This window comes from Salvelinus sp. IW2-2015, linkage group LG9 (assembly GCF_002910315.2).
Source record: "Salvelinus sp. IW2-2015 linkage group LG9, ASM291031v2, whole genome shotgun sequence".
NCBI classification, from domain to species: Eukaryota; Metazoa; Chordata; class Actinopteri; order Salmoniformes; family Salmonidae; genus Salvelinus; species Salvelinus sp. IW2-2015.
This window is the reverse complement of record NC_036849.1, coordinates 22,072,638-22,096,320: the sequence shown is the minus strand read 5'-3', so window position 1 is coordinate 22,096,320 and position 23,683 is coordinate 22,072,638. Positions and strand designations below refer to the sequence as shown.

At 40.5% G+C, this 23,683-nt stretch overlaps 1 protein-coding gene across 2 annotated transcripts; it reads left to right on the top strand.

The window, feature by feature from the left end:
• Positions 1 to 321: 321 nt before the first annotated feature.
• LOC111968825 (homeobox protein Nkx-2.1) lies at positions 322 to 4,713 on the top strand. Of its 2 annotated transcripts, none has more exons than XM_023994715.2 (3): positions 322 to 390; positions 2,365 to 2,946; positions 3,414 to 4,713. In XM_023994715.2, exons 2-3 carry the CDS (start codon positions 2,577 to 2,579, stop codon positions 4,076 to 4,078), a joined length of 1,035 nt encoding a protein of 344 aa, XP_023850483.1. In that variant the 5' UTR covers positions 322 to 390; positions 2,365 to 2,576; the 3' UTR covers positions 4,079 to 4,713. The 2 variants fall into 2 exon arrangements, with proteins under 2 accessions (XP_023850483.1, XP_023850482.1); XM_023994714.2 differs by having other exon boundaries at positions 3,387 to 4,713.
• Positions 4,714 to 23,683: the final 18,970 nt, after the last annotated feature.

Below are 23,683 nucleotides of genomic sequence, written 5' to 3'. Positions count from 1 at the left end.
AAACCGTCTAGAGGTCTAGGCATTTCCTTCCCCGCACGTCCAAATATCTTGCTGTCGAAGAGAGGCCTCTTATAATTTCATGTTCACCTGCTCTACAAGTTGTAACGCAGGCTACAAGAGTGTATATGCATCAAAACTATTACTCTAAGCTGTGCAGCCAACCGGCGCGAGATTTGAGTGTTTTTCCAATGTGGAGGGTCTCTGGACCCGGCCGTGCTCTCTGACTCAATAATCCAGAAGGTTGAGAGGTTTGCCTCATTTACATAACGTTAGAGGTGCTGTGACTGTGGCCTACCTTTCCCTTGTTCCCAAAACCCACCACGAGCCTCAGCGTATAGCCAAAAGCGTAGAGATGGCTCACAGAGTCGGTTTATTTGATGGCCTATGCAGGTAAGACCACATACCGTACCTAGGTGGATCATGTTTAGCAGTATATTGATATAAGCAGGTTAATTGAAGTTGAACTGAAATAGACAAGTAACAACACGTGTACTATTGTGTTTTGCAGTTGAATTGCAAGAAACTTTTCAAACAAAATAAATGACCATATGGTCTTGGTATGATATCTACTCTGATGTGAGGTTAACTTTATGCATAATGCTACTGACTTTTGAGTGCCGTGAATTAGCTTGTCTCCTGTATTATGCCTCCTAACCTATACAAAATCCACCTACTCCGTTGGATAAATGCGATGAGAAGGGTTTGTGAGTAATTGAAGGATGCAAGTGAGCACCTAAATATTTACTGAATTAAATTGCATAGCAACAATGATTTATTACTCATAATGAACATCTTAAACGGAGATTGGTGTTGCGTTGCCAGTAATTGATGGCTGACCATGTCGCATCTTCATTTGCGCTATTAGGATACCCTACTTACTGACGTGTCATACTAAATCAAATTATGGTGAGTTTAGACCATTATTTTCCCTCTTCAACAAAGGGAAATATTCCACCATATMTGATAACATTGGTGCTTTGGTGTATGTATATTTTTATTTGTTTTAGTGAGTTCTGGTCACCCTAAATGACACTTTGGTCAAGGATGTGAGAAAGTATTACCACCTGAGAGTAAAGCCGTAATAATTGCATTAATAAATTATTTAAATAATTTATCACAAATAAAGAAAGGCCCATTATCAATCATTTAGACCTCAGTAGTGCTTATGTCTGAGTATTTTAGCTTTGCTTGGAAACCGATAAGTCTACCATTATGAGCTCAATGTCTATACAAGTAGCTATTGTTGTGTTTTGTCCAGTTATAACATTAGCCTAATAAGAACAAATACGATGTCACTAAGTCAAAATCATCACAACAATCACCACCACCATCTTAATCTTCTTCATCATAACAATCATTTCCCATTGTCTCTTTTCTTAAATCACTGATTTTAGTAATGGTCAAATATTTTCTCAAACTTAACCGATTAGCCTTGATAAAACAAAGATCAGGCCACTGCAGTTGATGAACTGTAAAATAAATACAGGAATCATAATAAAGGAATAATAATAGCCTAGTAATACCGTCACATTTCATGGCTAATTGTTTTGTTGATTCAAAAGTCCTTTTCTTGTTCGTTTTATCTGATGTTCCTGCCTCTTGCGCCTGGGAGTTTACACACAGATGGAGATGCCAGGTCACGCAGTGGGCTTATGAGTCAGGTGGCTGAGGGCCGGAAAACGATGTTGTTGCATTTCATCAGTTATCATAATGTGAATTTGAATTCCAATGAAACATGATCAAATAATTCGAATTTATTAAAAGCAATRCATAAGCAGAATATAAATCCAGTATTTTATTTTACTTTCATTTATATCTGTAAACTTGAAATACACGAAAACTTACTTCTACACTCTGCAAAGTCATATCTTGTCCATTCGGGTAAAGCAAAACAACTTTGTCAGATCTGTTGCCTGCAAGAACACAGRTGGAAACAACTTGTAGGCTAGCCTATTCTAGATAGGTAGATCTTCAAGTACTTCTAATATTATATTTATCTAATGTCAATATGCTGTTTTTAATTACTGAAAGCAATATACTCACAAGTTAGGATTGTACCATTGTACCTCTTTAGTGATGCTCGCTGCCACCTATGTCTGGTAAAGTGCTCTCAAAGTTTCTAGAAAGTATGGAATTCCCTATTGACGCAGGACAACATTACACGTATAATATATAAGCGCAGCTATTGTGCAGAACTTTATTATGGATAGACATGTGGACAAATAACAATGTCTCATTCCATAAATGATATGTTAGAAACATAAATACATAGATTTCATTTGGCATTATGTTCACCTTAATACAAAAGTAACAACATTTTCCTTATCTTACTAAAATGTCGATGACTATTGTTTGCTCATTTAGGACGTCGCTCCGCCCCCTGTGTTTGTCGTAAACCTGGCTCCTGGCTACAATAAACCCGAGCTATGAGCACCCAGGGCTCGCCTCCTTCTCCAAGGCGATCAATCGGATCGCAGGCGTACTACAAGCACTCTCTTACGTAGCCATCCACAAGGAGAGAGCTGATACAACAACACGGTTGATCTGCTCAACAAAATCTACCTGCTTTCTGAACCATGTCGTTGAGCCCAAAGCATACAACGCCTTTCTCAGTGAGTGATATTTTGAGTCCTATCGAGGAGACCTACAAGAAGTTTAGTGCCATGGACGGCGCAGGGAACCTAACCTCTCCACTGGGAGCTTACCGACAGCCTCAGGTGTCCCAGACTGGCATGCAACAGCACTCCATGGGCCACAACGCCACCGTGGCGACCACCTACCACATGCCACACACTGTCTCCCAGTTCTCGCACAGCGCCATGGGGGGATACTGCAATGGGAGCATTGGCAACATGGGAGACCTTCCGTCGTACCAGGAAACCATGAGAAATAGCGCAACAGCCACAGGGTGGTATGGCGCAAACACGGATCAAAGATATTCAACAAGTAAGTCGTTTTTCTAGATTTTGATTCGTTTTTATTGTTTTGTGACTTGTTTTATTTCACTATCACCAAACTTTTAACGAAATACGAACAGATTTGAACCAATAACACACTACTCACCATCACTGAGTAGCCTAGGCTAGTCTGACATTACACCATTTTCGAATAAGGAAAAAAGTCTGTTTTAATTTTATTTCACAAAATATGTATTATTATTATTATTATTGGAATKAAATAAACTTGCTCGTTAATGCTGCCTAGTGATCTCAGAAACGTGGATGAACGTTTAATTCTGAGCTGAGACTGTGAGAGCTTGTTGACTAACCTACATTTGACAAATTACGCACGGCATACAGACCATGGCTGAACTACTTCAGGCCAACAAACCGACACATTTGCATTGCTGAATATTGAATGTGCGTATATGTATGTATATTTTTAAGTTTCTAGATTCATGGGACCTTCCACAGGTATGAACATGACTGGAATGGGGACCCTAACAGGCATGGGGGACGCCTCCAAGTCCATGCCACCCCTGCACGCAGCGCCCAGGAGGAAACGACGGGTACTCTTCTCCCAGGCTCAGGTGTACGAGCTAGAGAGGAGATTCAAACAACAGAAATACCTCTCAGCGCCAGAGCGGGAACACCTGGCCAGTATGATCCATCTGACACCGACCCAGGTCAAGATCTGGTTCCAGAACCACAGGTACAAGATGAAGCGGCAGGCCAAGGACAAAGCCGCGCAGCAGCTGCAGCAGGACAGCAACCTGTGTCAGCAACAACAGTCGCCGAGGCGCGTGGCCGTGCCTGTTCTGGTGAAGGACGGTAAACCATGTCAGAACAGCTCCAACACACCAACCCCGAACCAGCAGCAGGTACAGCAGCAACAGCAACAACAGCAGCAGCAGCAACAGAACGGTTCTGGGGTCGTGCTCCCCGCTTCCAGTAATGCCATCAATCAACACCAAAACCATCAGGTCAACTCTTTAGTTCAGGCCCAAGACCTGGAGGAGATGTCACCTAGCCCTCCTTCACTCCATAGCCAGATCAACATGGCGCAAATAGACACTTCTGTTATAGACTACACTAATAACATGGTCAGCTCCAACCTCCTCTACGGCAGAACTTGGTAGGACCTACTGTCATTTACAATTTTTATATGTTAACCCGCGGACGAGCCCAAGAGAAAACGAGACATATCATGTTGATATACATAACTGTGCGAAAATGGAGCCCTTGGTGTCTGAGAGGACAACGCGCTCAGGCGCACCAGCTGGTCAGGGCACATTTTGTTGACATTTCTGAAGAGGAAGACTTTTTTTGAACATTAAACGAAATGGCTACCCTTGAAATAGATTGTGTCGTTTCTGTACCTTTTCTAATCAATGTGATGGACTTCCTCATGATGTTAACGTTGTCTATGTTGTTGAACGGGAATGCTGCTCCACATTAAGGGGACTGTAGGGAAAAGTGAGATAGGTGGGATCAGGTATGAACTCTCTCAAGGTACTAAACCACCACTTCTTTGCAGTGATAACCTGGTATTTTATGCTATTAATATTGTAAACTAATGTATTCATTTAGACTTAAAGAAAGTAGGAACTGTATATGTGGCGAACACACGAGAATGCGTTTACCTGTATGCTTGTTTTAAGTCGACTTTTTTCTTTTCTTTCTTCTTTTGTCAAAACGAACAAATGCGTGATGGCTGCTGTACATGTTTCAAACCAATTGAACGTCAACAATAAATCACTTGAAGTGCGAGCTATTCCTGGCGAATTACTTTTTATAAGGATCTGGTTCGAGTGCGTTTTCATTATTGTGTGATTGAGACCAAATTGAGTTGGAACGCAAGGTCGATGGGGTAGCCAGCATTGTTCACAGATTATTTTGTAGAGGCATCGCAGATGTAGGAGGACCAATACAGTGAAATATTATACCTTATTAAAAATATTATCCATWAAAAAATAAAATGATAATTTTTTGCCACATTCGTTAGAATAAAAACACTGAAACACAAGTTCTATATGTTTTCAATATAGTAATAGTGTGATTCCAAAACTATACAAATAGACTAATCAGCACAGGGTTGTATTAGTTCTTAGACAATTAGTTCTTAGACAATTTCAATTCCTAATAAAGCCACCTCTCGTATGCATTAATAATCAAATCAACGTAAAATGTATTCAGTTTGCCTATCATTCAAACTTTAATTGTGGCATTATTATTACTATTACTATTATTATTATTATTGTTATTATTATTATGGCAATTTGTTGAATATAATGTAGATCAATATGTAATAACGTGCATAGTTCATAATGCACATTTTGAAGAACATGTTTCTCATCACGCAAATGGTATTACAGCAGCATTTAGACCTTATGCGCTGACATTCAAGAAAGGGACGTAGGCCTAATATAACCTGATAAAGGACGAATGACAGTAAAGTAGGTGTAAATGCAACACCAAAAACGTTAATGAAATGTCAGGATAAGTCTCTTATCAAAGAAAGCTATTTCATCCATGTCCATCGCTCCACTATCGAATCTGTAAGGCTATACCAAACTTACTGTGCACACCACATATTGATGTTGCAATGTTTTTTTGTTTTTGTTTGTTATGTTCCTAGATTTCTACTCTAAGTTTTTTACATCACAACTGTATCTGAAAATCGGAATTTACTCAAACTAATACATGATAAAATAATCTTTGACAGAGAATATTTTTTCACATTTGACAGTATTTCTTTTAAATATTGATTTCCCAAAATAAATAAATAAATAACCACATAACTATAATCACATAACTTCTATTGTAGTTGCATGGATTATTTTCATAGGCATCAAATAATGCATAATTATTATAATAATGTTGAGGGGCCCTTCTAAAACTGTCTGAGAAATCCAAACCCTCTTTGATAAGGCAATCTATCATAAGGATGGCGTTTAGTAACCACCTCTTAAATATTTGTATAACACTCTCCAAAACATGTATATTACAAGTTTGCATCTGTCTCTTTCTGTAGTCTGTCTAGTCTTCACCATGATTTGTACTGGACCCCTGATAATAGGACTTTGGAACCGCTACATATCCATTGGCCATTTAAACAGGTTTGAAAATTCTCAATAACAGTTATGATGATACCTTAGGATGATTATGATAAAGGCCTATTGCTGTCTCTGCATCCCCTCACTGCATTCCTCTCCCATACAGCTCTATGTAAATGCATTCATCCAAAATACAGACTCCTGGTTGGGGAGTTCTAGTAGGAACAAAATATGTATCATATTTGGAGAGGTTTGATATGAGGTTCAAAAGTAAGGCACACCTGCTGGGAGAGTTGTTTTCCTGAACCCAATGTTTTCCATATTTTGGGTTTGATTGAATTTTTCTCAGCAAAACTTTCCATTATTGTCCTTATGTTTTAGTTGTTGTCATGGCCCACACTAGTAGTCTATGGTCGTCATCTCTAACATTGCTATGATTGTGTCTCACAAGTTATGGGGAGGTGCCTTGAATTGTCTTTTCTATAATTGAGAGATAAGGCCAGGCACCACACCCTCATAGGGTACGTTTCTCCCATGTATCATATCACAATCAACGTTTAACTATTGAATGTAGATACAAATATAATATATTTAYGTATTATACTTTTTCAGAAATATTTTTATTAAAATATGCAAATGAAACGATATCTTATTAAATCTGCAATATGTAACTTTTTGGGCAACCAGACAAAACCCACATAGAAATGTGAGTTATAGACCTACCATTGTCATTGAAAGCAAGTCTAAGTCAAAGTAAATCCGTTCTGTGTGCCTATATCTATGCTTCCAATTTTTAAGTTTATTTAAAATATATATATATGTTACCTTTATTTAACTAGGCAAGCCAGTTAAGAAACAAATTCTTATTTACAATGACTGCCTACCGGGGAACAATGGGTTCAGGGGCAGAATAACCGATTTTACTTTGCCAGCTCTGGGATTCGATCCAGCAACAAACAGCTGAAAATATATTTCACAGCTTTTTGCTCTAGAACTACACAGCTGAATCAAACAACCAACTCATCGTCAAGTTTTGATTATTTGAATCAGCTGTGTAGTGCTAGGGCAAAAACCAAAACGTGCACCCAGGAGGGGGGCCCCAGAACCGAGTTTGGGAAACCTTGCTCTACACTATACTAGATTGTTTTGTCACATAAACTGAAATTAGGCGTACTGYTAGAATTTTTACAACCAGGAAATGGCAGACCGATTTCTACATAGTGCATCTTCAAATATGCGCATATATTTGTCTATCACACAAATACATTTTTCTGGACATTGGATGAAGTCAGTCTAAATATTTTGGTTTCATTTCGTTAAAATACTCCAGGACCGGACTTCTCCAGAGCCGATTGTGGATAAATATTTATTTCATATTTTAATCTGTAAAATACATGTTTGACGCCCTTTCCAAAGAAATTGTTATCTAGAATAAAAAATGGACAACAAATGAACAATTCCCTCTGGGAAAGTCTGATGAATATATCTAAGATTAACCACAGTATTTGGTGAATGCAGATGCTTCTGAAGCTGAGGAAAAGGAGTTGGCGTGTGGGAAATCTGAATTTAGACTACAAACACCAAACGCTATTTAGACCCAATTACCATTTCTTCAAAGTAAGTTATTAAATATAGTCCAGTTTGTAACACTCTATAAAATGTACTTTTAAATTGGTTAATTTAATGTAGTAAGCTTCGAAATTATTTATGTCAGTTTTACAGTGGTTAAAATTCATTAAAATGTCGATGACGGTAGTATGATAAACTATAGAAAATATAGATTTTCATCAACTTTTGAGATTTTCTGTTTACTTTTTGAAAGTACATTTATTGATGGACCAAAATACCAACAAATCTGAAAATGATAGGTAGATCCAAAAATGGCATTTCAAGCTATGGTGCCTRGCCTTAAATAGAACTGGTGGGTTGTAGGCACTTTGGGCCTCTGTATCTATCTGTATCTTTTGGTAAACTCTTTATCTCTCCATCTATTACAGGCCTGGTTGTTCTGCCATCTATCCAGTTGATATTAATGTGCACAATAGTTTACCTGAAGAACAGAACAATACTGCATATAGTAGGGTACATCACACATACAAGGTTAAACGTATTAAATACATTGAGATATGGCAGTTATGCTATGGAACTGGAAGGATTTTTAAATACATTCAATGCCAAACATATAACCATAAAGGATGGATAGTCTTTATTTTCAGTTCATGCACAGAATTTCTCTGGCTCCAATCTTTCCAGTTAATTGCAGGTTACAAATGAATTCTTACCGAAGAGTAATTTGAATCTAGCAAGGGGCCTTGTCTGTGTTTTCTACTCCATTATTCTACTTAATATGTCAGAAGGTCTGATCGTGGAGAAACCTTTTCAAGTTCTATTGATGTGTTCTTCAATTGACCATGGTGACCTAGCAACCTAGTGTGTGCTAATTGGCAGGGGCTTATCGTCATTGGCAGTACAGTTTACATAGAAACAAAAATACAACCTTCATAATAAATTCGTTTTGACAAAATGGTGGTCTGAGAAATTAACCTTGCAGAGTCTACATATTTCATTGTATGTTGTCCTATATACACATAACACAAATACTTTTTCATCTGCAGCAGTTGTGTCATTTAATTGAGCAAAACATGTTGGCTTTTCCATGTCATAGAATATCCCATTAGATCTTCAATTGATAAAAATACAGGACCTATGTTAGCCCTTCCCATAATGATAATGAGTCTGTACACTTTTCAAAGGAACAAACTATTTACTATAAGTTATTAACCTGTTACCCTACTCAGAGTTAACACAATCTTTAGAGGATCTTGGGTTATTATAATATCTACTGGAATTACATACGTTGACGGCATTGGATAACAAAACTATTCAATTGGACTGGGGAAATAGCTAAGGTTGATAAAGATATGCTCATTCTCAATTGGTAAGTACCCTGCAGGAATTCAAAAAGGTGGTACAAGCATTCTCCACCAACCCCCACCATCCACCCTCCCACACTCCAGCTCTCCTTTTTTTTGCCAAAGATAGTCCCCAAATCTTGCCCCATGTGAAATGATTAGGGGACGAGCACCGCTTTTCAGTGCAGTGCGAAAGGATGCTTTGAATTGGCAAGTTCTGAGAGAGATTTTAATTAGTGTAATGGCCTCCCATTCTAGCAAGGAGATACAATCTTTCGATTTTCTATGACAAACCTATCCCTGCCTCATTGAGAGTAGTTTGGTGTCCACAGAATGAGTCGATGCAATTCTATATTTATGCAGCTTGAGGGAAACCACCAGCTTTCAGGATCAAAGGAGAGTGTGCGCAATGAAGCAGAAACTTTTCTAATTCTAGTCATTTTCTACTAAAAAAATAGCCTGCAAATAATCATCTTGCGACAGAATGAAAAACAGTTCAAGGAGGTCATAGGACTCAGAAAGCAATTCTCACTCTAATAGATTTCCATGAAATTAAATAAATGAAAACACATTTTACCATTGCCTTTGGTTTGAAGATATAACTGGACTCTCTCTCTYTCGCACACACATACACTCACTAACACAGGCAATAATATACTATTCCAGGGCTTAAACTGTCTAATTCCGTTGCTTGCTATGAATAACATTTTAGCAGTATGCGGCATTGTGAAGCCCAAGCAACCTTTTGAAGACTACTCTATTTCGCTGCTAGAGTGGGAGATAGTGGAGAAATAACCCAAAGGGAAGCACAGCATCCCTTATTAGAGAACCAGGTCACATTCTCTCCAGTGCCTGCTTGCCTCGCTGTGCTGCCATGTAATCCCCCCTCCAAGTTCCCTATGCATTTTATTCAGTTTGCTCATAAGTAGTTAAAGAAACTGTTTTCAGTTGCCACTAATAACTACTGACCTGGAGTGACACAGGCCCACAATGGGTTTGTCAGGCCTGAAATGCTGAACCAAAGAAGCTGATTAGCACCTCAAGAGGTTTGAAGCAAGAATCAATGGCCGGTCTGTCCTGACGCAGAGCTTCCAGCATGGCGCTGATAATGGTGGAACACCATTAGTTATGCCTCATTAAGTCCTGCAAACCCCCTTATGGGAAATTTGTTTAGCCTGTTCAAAATCTATTACACATTTCAGCCCCCACTGTGGTGCTGTATGGTTGGCTATACCCAAAGGCATCAATAAAGTAAAGGTAAGGCCAAGACATTTACAAACGTATACAGAGCCTTCACAAAGTATTCATTCATACCCCTAGACTTATTCCACATTTTGTTGTGTTACAGCCTGAATTCAAAATGTATTAATTATATTTTTATTCTCACCCATCTATACACAATACCTCATGATGACAAAGTGAAAACATGTTTTCAGAGTTTTAGCAAATTTATTGAAAATGGAATACACAAAAATCTAATTTACATATGCATTCACACCCCTGAGTTAATACTTTTGTAGAAGCACCTTTGGCGGCGATTACAGCTATTAGTCTTTCTGGGTACATCTCTAAGAGCTTTGCAAAATTCTTCAATCTCTGCCAAATTGATTGTTGATCAATGCTAGACAGCCAGGTCTTGCCATAGATTTTCAAGCTGTTTTAAGTCAAAACTGTAACTAGGCCACTCAGAAACATTCAATGTCGTCTTGGTAAGAAACTCCAGTGTAGATTAGGCCTTGTGTTTCAGGTTAATGTCCTGCTGAAATGTGAATTAGTCTCCAAGTGTCTGTTGGAAAGCAGACTGAACCAGGTTTTGCTCTAGGATTTTGACATGTGCTTATAACTGTATTCTGTTTCTTTTCATGCAAAAAAAAACCCTCCTTAGTCCTTGCCGATGACAAGTATACCCATAACATGATGCAGCCACCCCCATGCTGGAAAATATGAAGAGTGGTACTAAGTGATGGGTTGTGTTGGATTTCCYGAAACATAACTATTTATATTCAGGATAAAAAGTTAGTTTCTTTGCCACATTTGTTGCAGCATTACTTAAGTGCCTTGTTGCAAACAGGATGCATGTTTTGGAATATTTTTATTTGTACAGGCTTCCTTCTTTTCACTCTGTCATTTAGGTTAGTATTGTGGAGTAAGTACAATGTTGTTGATCCATCCTCATTTCTCATATTACAACTCTGTAACTGGTGAAACCTCTGAGCAGTTTCCTTCCTCTCCAGTGACTGAGTTAGGAAAGACGCCTGTATCTTTGTAGTGACTGCTTGTGTTGATAGCCCTAACCCACCATCCAAAGGATAATTAATTAATATGCTCAAACATGCTCAAAGAGATATTCAGCAACTTCTTTTTTGACCAATTGGTGCTCTTCTTTGCTAGGCATTGAAAACACCTCCCTGGTCTTTGCGGTTGAATCTGTGATTGAAAATCCCTACTTGATTGAGGGACATTACAGATAATTGTATGTATGGGGTACAGATATGGGATAGTCCTTAAAAAATWATTTTAACTACTATTATTGAACATGGAATGAGTCCATGCAACTTATTATGCGATTTGTTAAGCACATTTTTACTCCTGAACTTATTTAGGCTTGCCATAACAAAGAGGTTGAATGCTTATTGACTTAAGACATTTTAGCATCATATTTTTTATTCATTTCTAAAATGTTCTATTCCACGTTTGACATTATGGATTATTGTGTATATATCAGTGACACAAAATCTCAATTTAATCCATTTTAAAATCAGGCTGTAACACAACAACATTTGGAAAAAGTAAAGGTGTCACGGCCATCGTAGGGAGGAGACCAAGGCGCAGCGTGGTAAGCGTACATTCTTCTTTATTAAAAGAACAAACACTGAACAAAACGAACAAAATAACAAAACGAACCGTGAAGCTAATATGGATAGTGCAGACAGGCAACTAAACATAGATCAAGAACCCACAAAACCAAAAGGGAAAATGGCAACCTAAATATGATCCCCAATCAGAAACAACGATAAACAGCTGCCTCTGATTGGGAACCAATTCAGGCCACCATAGACATACATATACCTAGACTACCAAAACCCCTAGACATACAAAAAACCCTAGACAATACAAAACTAGCATACCCACCCTCGTCACACCCTGACATAACCAAAATAATAAAGAAAACAGAGATAACTAAGGTCAGGGCGTGACAAAAGGTGTGTGAATACTGTACTTAGCACTATACTTGGCACTATACATAGCAATCATTGGTTGTGAAAGACATCAGGCCCCATTGTGACACATACACTTGGTAAAACATATGACAATGTATGGTATCGAGTTAACACGTAACAAAGTTGGTATTGCTACATAGGTAAACTGTTAAGATCCAATCTCATGCTAATAAAGAAGGAACGCATTAAAATAATCAACCATTTCAACGTGTACTTAAGCTGCAGGCACCAGGCACGCATGGTTAAGATATGAGAATTGTATAAGAACCATGAGGCTCCATGGCAGGCATGCACATTGCCCAGGCTGACCTGATACTCACAGACGACTACAGAACCACACACTCCGACCACTTGAAATCAGCATAGGGACCAGGGTGGATGGACAAGTGTTCGGCTGGCCGACCATTAAACAGCTTTACATGCATTCGTAAATTTAATCAGTTCTTTCAGCACATCATCTTCACTATTGTGTATTTGTAAATTCTTGAAGGGGGAATGCCATTCTTCAGTAGACTTACCAGCCATTCTGCTAAATTCTAATTAAAATAAATAATCAGGAAACACTTGAAGAATGTGCCACTCTTGCTCAAAATGTCAGAATAATAAACCACCTACATTATATGTTTTAAACATACCAATCTAGAAATATATATATATTGGGAATTACAAGGAAAATAAATAACATAGACTTTTGGTCGACAGAATGCCTTTGAATGTTCAAAAGATGAGTACTGAATTGTATTGTGTCAAAAAAATGAAATAAGCATTGAATGGGCAGCATTGTGAACTAGTTCAGTGCTCCAGGTCCCTCCGAGGCCTTCACAAAGCTATACTTTTTAGCTAGCAAACAGCTTCTTCCCAATCCACTGTTGCCAAGGCAATGGCCAGCTGCAAGTCTGTGGCTTGTTTGTTTATAGGGGCAGAGTTGAAGAGCAGTTCAATGAAGGCAGGCAATGGGATGTTGGGGATGAGATCTGTGTGTGTGTGTGTCACTGGTGTACCACACCCCCCCGCAGCCCCTGCAAGGCGAGGGGGCCCACGGGCTCTGGGGGCCCCCAACCCCCCACCCAAAATAATAATTATTTTTGGGGGGATGGGGGTTGGAGGCCCCCTGAAGTACGTCACTGGTGTGTGTGTGCATGTGTGCATGTGTGTGTGTGTGTGTGTGTGGAGGGGATTCCAATCATTTGCATAGGTTATGTTTGTATGACGGATGTATAATGGTTCTTATGACACTATAACAACAACTATATGCCTCTACTCCTCCCACACACACACACACACACACACACACACACACACACACACACACACACACACACACACCACACACACACACACACACACACACACACACACACACACACACACACACACACACACACACACACACACACACACACACACACACACACACACACACACTATATGAGGAGACGGGAACTAACAGCTGAATAGAGAGGTCCGGCAAAGTAAGTGAAGAAGAACCTAAGCGTTTCTGCAAATTTGACATTTGATAATCTCCTCAGCCAATAGCATGGAAGAGTCTTAAAACTGGAGGCACAGGAGGCCAAGGAGCCAAAGAGGACCACCCACTTTCTTTTCAATTATCATTTTGCAGCAACCTGTCTCCTCTCCAGCATTCACCAAAAGACACTGCTCTCCAAAGGGAATTGCAATTAGACACCCATTGTCCCYATAATAAGCTTCCAGACTGTAGTTTACAATCCCCAGCCTGAAGACCATGTGACCCTTGGGACAAACAGGATTACACCCAAAATCCCCATGTTCCTTTTCTCTCCCCTCCTGAAGAACGACTGTTAGGGCCTCATGTCATTCAACACAGTTATCTACCCAACACACATATTTGTTGGTTTGTCTGTGGACTACCAGTGCAAGATGCACAGTGACACTTCAAGAACAATTCATGTATGGTGATCTGAGTGTTGATAATGGTTGTATAGATACTTTGCAAAAATAGTTTAAAGTATTTTTGAGAGGGAAAAACAATATATATTGAATCTAGCAACACATAAAATCTACCTAGTATCTTGTCATTATCTTCTATCCTTTACACATTGGTTGATATGACCAACAATGACAGTAGAAAGGACATGGGCCACCAATTAGGGTAGGAACCACATGGGACAAAAGGTATGTTTCAGATGACAGACATGTTGGGACAAAAGGTATGTTTCAGACGTCAGACATGTTGGGACAAAAGGTATGTTTCAGACATCAGACATATTGGGACAAAAAGTATGTTTCAGACGTCAGACATATTGGGACAAAAAGTATGTTTCAGATGTTATGCAGACATATTGGGACAAAAAGTATGTTTCAGACGTCAGACATATTGGGACAAAAGGTATGTTTCAGACGTCAGACATGTTGGGACAAAAGGTATGTTTCAGACGGCATTCATATTGGTGTGTGAATGCTGCTGGAGTGTGTATTTGTCTTGCTTTAACCAGCTGGCCAAATGAGAGGCAGAAAGGATACATTGACTCCACCCCACAGGGGGTAGTGAAAGGGAAATTGAACTGTTTTAACTCCCTCTCCACAATGCACCACATCCAATCAAAGAATCCCCCAAATCCATTTTGTCCTGTTGTGGGTGGATGGACAGGGACAGGGAGGGGGCGAGGCTGAGGCGCACCAGCACCCCTCCACCCCACCCCTTAAAATGTCCTGTCCAGCCGGCCAGGCGGCCACACTTCACAGCTAATTACCAGACAGATACACTGGCCAGTCATAATCAGCAGGACAGAGTTATAACTGCTCTAATCAAGTGTAATCCATGCTTTGTGTTACTACAACCCCCTCCCTCCCCTGCCTCCTCCCAAAGACTGCTTACCATTTCTATCTGTATTGATTAATTTAAGGAAGAGGGGGGGGGGGGGCATCATTTGGGTGTTTGTCTGTCGATACTTGTAAATCTATGGCCAGTCTACGGAGGAGGTTCAATACTGTTGTGCTAAAGCTTCTGTGACAGACAGGCTTGTTAAACTCTTTCTCTCATCTCTTCTTGTTTTCTATACATTCAACTCTATTGTCTGTAATTTATTTTCATCACTGACAAGAATACTGATCATGTAATGCAATGTCATATAATAGAGTTATGGATCATAATCACTGTAAGAGGCAACTAAAATGTGTATATTCCATATTAACAGACTCCTCTCTCTTGGGAACTGAGAGTAGACATATCAAAGTTAAATGCGTTCAGTCTCAACATCAGTCATGTGGCATTTACACAGTTCTTGAGATAGGGGGTAGCATATGGAATGTTGAAGTCTCATAATCCCAAATGCACCCATTTGTAAATTGAAAACAATGTCTGGCTTATTACCCAAAGCTTTTAGGAAAGTCTACTTTATGACTTTTAATGGCTCTTTTTTAAATTAAAACCAGCGTAGTGTTAATTACTAATGTACAAACGCTCCGAAATGGGGTGGCACAAAAAGATCCAGCATTGTGACGCACACATTGGTCTGGAATGATCATTCAGAGAAGAATGTGTACTTTGTAACAAAAGCCCATTTTATGAGCCATTGTGACAACCTGGAATTAATGTCAATGTAATGGTCCGGTGGCCATTTGATTAATTGTTCAGCAGTTTTATGGCTTGGGGATAGAAGCTATTAAGGAGCATTTTGGTCCTAGACTTGGTGTTCTGGTACCACTTGCCGTGCGGTAGCAGAGAAAACAGTCTATGACTAGGGTGACTGGAGTCTCTGACAATTTTATGGGCTTTCATCTGCCTATTATAGTCACTAGGGTGACTGGAGTCTCTGACAATTTTATGGGCTTTCATCTGCCTATTATTCATCTGCCTATTATATAGGTCCTGGATTGCAGGAAGCTTGGCCCCAGTGATGTACTGGGCAGTACGCACTACCCTCTGTAGCGCCTTACGGTCAGATGCCGAGCAGTTGCCATACCACGCGGTGATGCAACCGGTCAGGATGCTCTCGATGGTGCAGCAGTAGAACCTTATGAGGATCTGGGGACCCATGCCAAATCTTTTTAGTCTCCTGAGGGGGAAAAGATTTCGTCATGCCTTCTTCATGACTGTCTTGGTGTGCTTGGACCATGATAGATCGTTGGTGATGTGGACACCAAGGAACTTGAAACTCTCGACCCGCTCCACTACAGCCCTGTTGACGTTAATGGGGGCCTGTTTGGCCCGTCTTTTCCTGTAGTCCACGATCAGCTCCTTTGTCTTGCTCACATTGAGGGAGAGGTTGTTGGCCTGGCACCACACTGCTAGTTCTCTGACCTCCTCCCTATAGGCTGTCACCACCTCATCACATATACCAGTAGCCTACTCTACATCCTGTCAACAATAAACTGCAAATGCTAATTCTCTCCCTCTGTGCCTAAATGATGTGTCTGACATTTTCTTTCCGCAGTGGGAGAGACACTACTTAGGCACTTTAGGAGGAAAAAGTAGGTTATCAGAATCTACAATGCGATTGAATTTTAATCCGAGTGCTGAACTACAGGAAATGGATGAGGTAATTACAGTACTTTTCAGGACTATAAGGCCATAAATTAAAATCTCCAACAACTTCTCAAGTGACAACTCATCTAATCAGAAGGACAATCATGGAGAGGCCTTGCTGTTTACTGATTGCTCTAATCAAAAATTCCTTCTTCAAACACAGCTAATTGGTGAGTTTACCCACGGAAAGGAAAGGTAGACATGAAGGGGATATTGTCGTGATTTGAGGAACCCAAATATCCCTATTTGCATTGAGTGCCACCAGAATGCACTTGACTCCCACAAGTTATCAGCAAACCAGACAATTATTCATCAACCACAAATTGGTACATCAAAGTCAAATCAGAGAATTACCGTCAGGAACACCCCTACGCACCAACTGAGAGAGAAAAGGTAGCCTTTGATTGACCGCATTGCCCTTCCTGAATCTGTGGTCCACATTACCTTGTTCTATACACAGCACAGGCCTTGGACTGCTTCACAAGTGCTAAACTCACTTAATTGGCATTTCAATGAAGAATTACAGTATTTTTCCAAGAAAAACAAAAAACCTGGTCACACTTTGAACAACAAACAACAAATTATAAAGGCATTATAGAGCAGCTATAAAGTCTTCATCAAAATGCTTCACAAATCATCGATGAGTCATGAAATAATAAGGTTGAGATTAATATGACATAGCCCTGTGACATATCCACAGTGCCACATACTAAAAAAGCATGCACTACTTTATGAATGATTTATTATCTAAATTGTTGAACAGTTAAAGTAGAACCAAAACCCTATAGGAGCCAGATACACTAGTCCAAACATCTTGGCACATTTATTTACCTCATTCAACAAGTCATGATACATTGCATATATCCTCAAATCAAATCAAATGTTATTTGTCACATACACGTGTTTAGCAGATGTTATTGCGGGTGTATCGAAATGCTTGTGTTTCTAGGTCCAACATTGCAGTAATATCGAACAATACACACAAACTAAAGTAAAGGAATGGAATTAAGAATATATAAATATTTGGACGAGCAATGTCAGAGCAGCATAGACTAAGATACAGTACAGAAGGATAGAATACAGGATATACAGTCGGAAGTTTACATACAACTTAGCCAAATACATTTAAACTCAGTTTTTCACAATTCCTGACATTTAATCCTAGTAAAAATTCCCTGTCTAAGGTCAGTTAGGATCACCATTTTATTTTAAGAATGTGAAATGTCAGAATAATAGTAGAGAGAATGATTTATTTCAGCTTTTATTTCTTTCATCATATTCCCAGTGGGTCAGAAGTTTACATACAGTTCATTAGTATTTGGTAGCATTGCCTTTAAATGGTTTAACTTGGGTCAAATGTTTTGGGTAGCCTTCCGCAAGCTTCCCACAAGAATTTGGCACATTCCTCCTGACAGAGCTGCAGTAACTTAAAAAAAAWAAAWAAWTGTTTCACCTTTATTTAACCAGGTAGGCTAGTTGAGAACAAGTTCTCATTTGCAACTGAGACCTGGCCAAGAAAAAGCAAAGCAGTTTGACACATACAACAACACAGAGTTACACATGGAATAAACAAACATACAATCAATAATACTGAGTCAGGTTTGTAGGCCTCCTTGTTCGCACACACTTTCTCAGTTCTGCTCACAAATTTTCTATAGGATTGAGGTCAGGGCTTTGTGATGGCCACTCCAATATCTTGACTTTGTTGTCCTTAAGCCATTTTGCCACAACTTTGGAAGTATGCTTGGGGTCATTGTCCATTGGGAAGACCCATTTGCGACCAAGCATTAACTTCATGACTGATGTCTTGAGATGTTGCTTCAATATATCCACATAATCTTCCCTCCTCATGATGCCATCTATTTTGTGAAGTGCACCAGTCCCTCCTGCAGCAAAGCACCCCCACAACATGATGCTGCCACCCCCGTGCTTCATGATTGGGATGGTGTTCTTTGGCTTGCAAGCATCCCCCTTTATCCTCCAAACATAACGATGGTCATTATGGCCAAACAGTTCTATTTTTGTTTCATAAGACCAGAGGACATTTCTCCAAAAAGTACGATCTTTGTCCTCATGTGCAGTTGCAAACCGTAGTCTGGCTTTTTTATGGCGGTTTTGGAGCAATGAATTCTTCTTTGTTGAGTGGCCTTTCAGGTTATGTCGATATAGGACTCGTTTTACTGTGGATATAGATACTTTTGTACCTGTTTCCTCCTGCATCTTCACTTTGCTGTTGGTCTGGGATTAATTTGCACTTTTTGCACCAAAGTACATTCATCTCTAGGAGACAGAACGCGTCTCCTTCCTGAGCGGTATGATGGCTGCTTGGTCCCATGGTGTTTATACTTGCGTACTAATGTTTGTACAGATGAACGTGGTACCTTCAGGCATTTGGAAATTGCTCCCAAGGATGAACCAGACTTGTGGAGGTCTACAATTTCTTTTAAATGTCTAAAAATGTTTTTCTGAGGTCTTGGCTCATTTCTTTAGATTTTTCCATGATATCAAGCAAAGAGGCACTGAGTTTGAAGGTAGTCCTTGAAATACATCCACAGGTACACCTCCAATTGACTCATATGATGTCAATTAGCCTATCAGAATCTTCTAAAGCCATGACATCATTTTTTGAAAATTTCCAAGCGGTTTAAGGGCACAGTCAACTTAGTAAACTTCTGACCCACTGGAATTGTATTATAGTGAATTATAAGTGAAATAATCTGTCTGTTAACAATTGTTGGAAAAATGACCTGTGTCATGCACAAAGTAGATGTCCTAACCGACTTGCCAAAACTATAGTTTGTTAACAAGAAATTTGTGGAGTGGTTGAAAAACAAGTTTTAATGACTCCAACCTAAGTGTATGTAAACGTCTGACTTCAACTGTACATATGAGATGAGTAATGCAAAATATGTAAACATTTTCAGTCTTTCGGTCACAGCTTTGATGCACCTGTACTGACCTCGCCTTCTGGATGATAGCGGGCTGAACATGCAGTGGCTCGGGTGGTTGATGTCCTTGATGATCTTTTTGGCCAGCCTGTAACATTGGGTGCTGTAAGTGTCCTGGAGGGCAGGTAACTTGCTCCCGGTGATGCTTTGGGCAGACTGCATCACCCTCTGGAGAGCCCTGCTGTTGTTGGCAGTGCAGTTGCCGTACCACACGGTGATAGAGCTCAACAGGATGATCTCAATTGCGCATCTGTAAAAGTTTGTGAGGGTTTTAGGTGACAATCCAAATTTCTTCAGCCTCCTGAGGTTGAAAAGGCGCTGTTGCGCCTTCTTCACCACACTGTCTATGTGGGTGGACCATTTCAGTTTGTCAGTGATGTGTACGCCGGGGAACTTAATGCTTTCCACCTTCTCCACTGCGGTCCCGTTGATGTGGATAGGGGGGTGCTCCCTCTGCTGTTTCCTGAAGTCCACGAAGCTCCTTAGTTTTGTTGACATTGGGTGAGAGGTTATTTTCCTGGCACCACACTTCCAGGGCCCTCACCTCCTCCCTGTAGGCTGTCTCGTCATTGTTGGTAATCAGGCCTACTACTGTTGTGTCGTCTGCAAACTTGATGATTGAGTTGGAGGCGTGTGTGGCCACGCACTCATGGGTGAACAGGGAGTAGAGGAGTGGGCTGAGCACACATCCTTGTGGGGCCCCAGTGTCGAGGATCAGCGAAGTGGAGGTGTTGTTTCCTATCTTCACCACCTGGGGGCGGCACGTCAGGAATTCCAAGAACCAGTTGCACAGGGTGGGGTTCAGACCCAGGGCCTCGAGCTTAATGATGAGCTTGGAGGGTACTATGGTGTTGAATGCTGAGCTATAGTCAATGAACATCGTCTGTGGATCTATTGGGGCAGTAAGCAAATTGAAGTCTAGTGTTTCAGGTAAGGTAGAGGTGATCCTTGACTAGTCTCACAAAGCACTTCATGATGACAGAAGTGAGGGCTACGGGGTGATAGTCATTTAGTTCTGTTACCTGGTGACATTCATTTGAGGGTGAAGACAGTGGTACCCCTGATGGTAGTACAGAGCAGTACACGACGGGTTCAGGGTCAAGGGGTCGTGCTGCATTGTTATTCTGTCCATAGCTTTCCACCCTGTTTTCCCCAAAATGTTTTATTTTGCCTTCAATGTGGAGCATTGAATTCAACAACTCATACCAGCAAAACTAAACCGCTTCACTGTCCTACAAATAAAATGTATTTTCCAAAGAGCAGTAATGGGAAATGTAAGTTTATCGTCAGGACTAGGTCTTAAAATGACAGATTTCATAAAAATGAATTCAATACAGGCAGCACACTTTTACCCAATCAAAGAGCTTGGTTTGAATGGCATTAACCCCATACATAGAGAACTAGATGACTGTCAAGACAGTCATTTACTCAATGCTGCGATGCTTTACTTTAATCAAGTGAAGACTGAAAGGCTTTTGAAAAGTTAAGAAAGGCACAAATACTGTTACACTCGTGTCTGTGGATGACTTTGATACAAGTGTTGATGTTTGCATATAGGGAGAGAGACACTCAGGCTTATCAAACGTCATTCATTGGAAGCAATCAATTTATGGCCATTTATGTTTTTTCCCAATTTGCCCTATCAAACAAGACCACAAAATAATGCATTGATGCAGATGGAGCCAAACCTTATTAAGGTATATGACTTTTGTAAAGTGGCTCCAAGCCCCCACTCATAGACAGAAACATAATACCACATCCACAAATAGATAAAAAGAGATCAATATCTGCAGATAAACAAACTCTAATGGCGCAATACAGTCAACTTCCTGCACAGGTCCGTGGACGTCTGAGTGAGCAAGTGTATGTATTGTGTAACTGGATATTGATAGCACTCATGTTTTGATGTCAGGGGGAAAACACATTTTTATAAGGCTAATTGTCAAAATGCCTCTTCCGCTCGAGCACTAGCAGACATAAGTGCACTTCTTTGGCCCTTCTGCTTTGATGATACAAGTCCAACAAGTTTCCTCCCCCAGGAGCAATGACTTTCCATTGAAACCACCTTGCCTGACATGTCTCTCTTGATCACAAAGTCAGAGGGCCAAGACATACAGAATAGCCTACAGCAATGGTATACATCACACATCTACTTTTCTGCCTGTTACTCTCCTACCTGTTGACTACCTCAACTGTATTGATGTGTACATAAAGAACCAATTCTGTACAATACCCATAAGCCCCTCTGTATTTTAGACAAGAGGAACAGCAAATCCATTGTGGCCTTCAGAGATTGCCCAGCATGAAGCTTGGCAGCACAGCGCTGGGGTTCATCTAGCCAACATTCATGTCATGGGCTAATAAAGATTTCAGCCCTGAATGGTAAATAAACTCTGCCAGGCGGTGCGGGGCATGTGCTTCAAGTTGGGCATTAGCATTTCAGAGCCATGTTAACGGCTGACCCCTATTCCCCTGGTAGGGAGCAGGGAGCTCTCTGGGCTCCCTGAACATGTTAATAACAGTGAGCCCCTACATCCCCCCACTGTGTCTTGGCTAATCTGCTTTCATCACCTTTGCTAACATAGCTATTATCAACAGATTTCTGCCAACAGAAAGGAATTACATTAATGTCACTTCTTGTGGCCCAGTTGGCCTGGGCATGGACTGATATATGTCAACATTTGTATTCCCCCAGGACCATAGGGGGAGAAATGGGTTGGGCTGGGGACATTAGTAATGCAATTAAAGGTCACTATGTTTATATTGTATCTCTGTAGCACAGGCTCAACATAGAGACCCACAGAGAAAGAGATAGAGACATCATGACGGCGCGCTAGGGTAGAAAAACAAGATGTTCAACTCCCTCAGATAATTTAGCATTATTTGTGCATTCAAGAAAAAAATGCATAAGAGCAGCGGTGTGGATGTGTGGCAGGCGGGGAGAGGAGAGACATGTCTCCCGTGGCAGTGGGGACTGCACCATGAATAAATTCAGCCCTTCCTCCCCGGAGATTGCCTTCAATCACAGAGCATAAGGTATCAATGCTGAGTCCTGTATCGTGCACGGAGCCTTCTGGAAAGCAGATTGCTAAGCTGAGCTGAGTCTAATATGACACGGTGCAGGCTGAAGAGGACGGCCTGCTAATTAACCAACCCACAGTCAGAGCTCACGATCTGGGCCTGTGAACCACAGGCCAAGTTCAACCCTAGGATACATGATGATGTTCAGGTAGCCAAAAGGAGCGAATATCCCACTGGGCACACACTGGTTGAATCAACGTTTTTTCCACGTCATTTCAATGGAATTACGTTGAACCGTTGTGGAACGGACGCTGAATTGACGTCTGTGCCCAGTGGGATTTCATTCTGGCAAACAAAAGGGACTTTGAGACAATAATATAGCAATAATATAATAACAATAGTACCAGTCAAAAATTTGGACACATCTACTTATTAAAGGATTTCTTTATTTTGACTATTTTCTAAATTGTAGAATAAGAGTGAATACATCAAAAATATGAAATAACACAGACAGAATAATTTAGTAACCAAGAAAGTGTTAAACAAATCAAAATATATTTTATATTTAAAATTCTTCAAAGTAGCCACCCTTTGCCTGGATGGCAGCTTTGCACACTCTTGGCATTCTCTCTCTTCACCTGGAATGCTTTTACAACAGTCCTGAAGGAGTTCCCACATATGCTAAGCACTTGCTGGCTGCTTTTCCTTCACTCTGCGGTCCAACTCATCCCAAACCATCTCAATTGGGTTGAGGTTGGGTGATTGTGGAGGCCAAGTCATCTGATGCAGCACCATCACTCCCCTTCTTGGTCAAATAGCACAGACCACAGCCTGGAGGTGTTTTGGGTCATTTCCTGTTGAAAAACAAATGATAGTCCCACTAAGTGCAAACCAGATGGGATGGCGTATCACTGCAGAATGCTGTTGTAGCCATGCTGGTTAAGTGTGCCTTGAATTCTAAATAAATCACAGACAGTGTCACCAGCAATACACTCTCACACCATAACACCTCCTCCTCCATGCTTCACAGTGGGAACCACACATGCAGAGATCATCTGTTCACCTACTCTGCGTCTCAC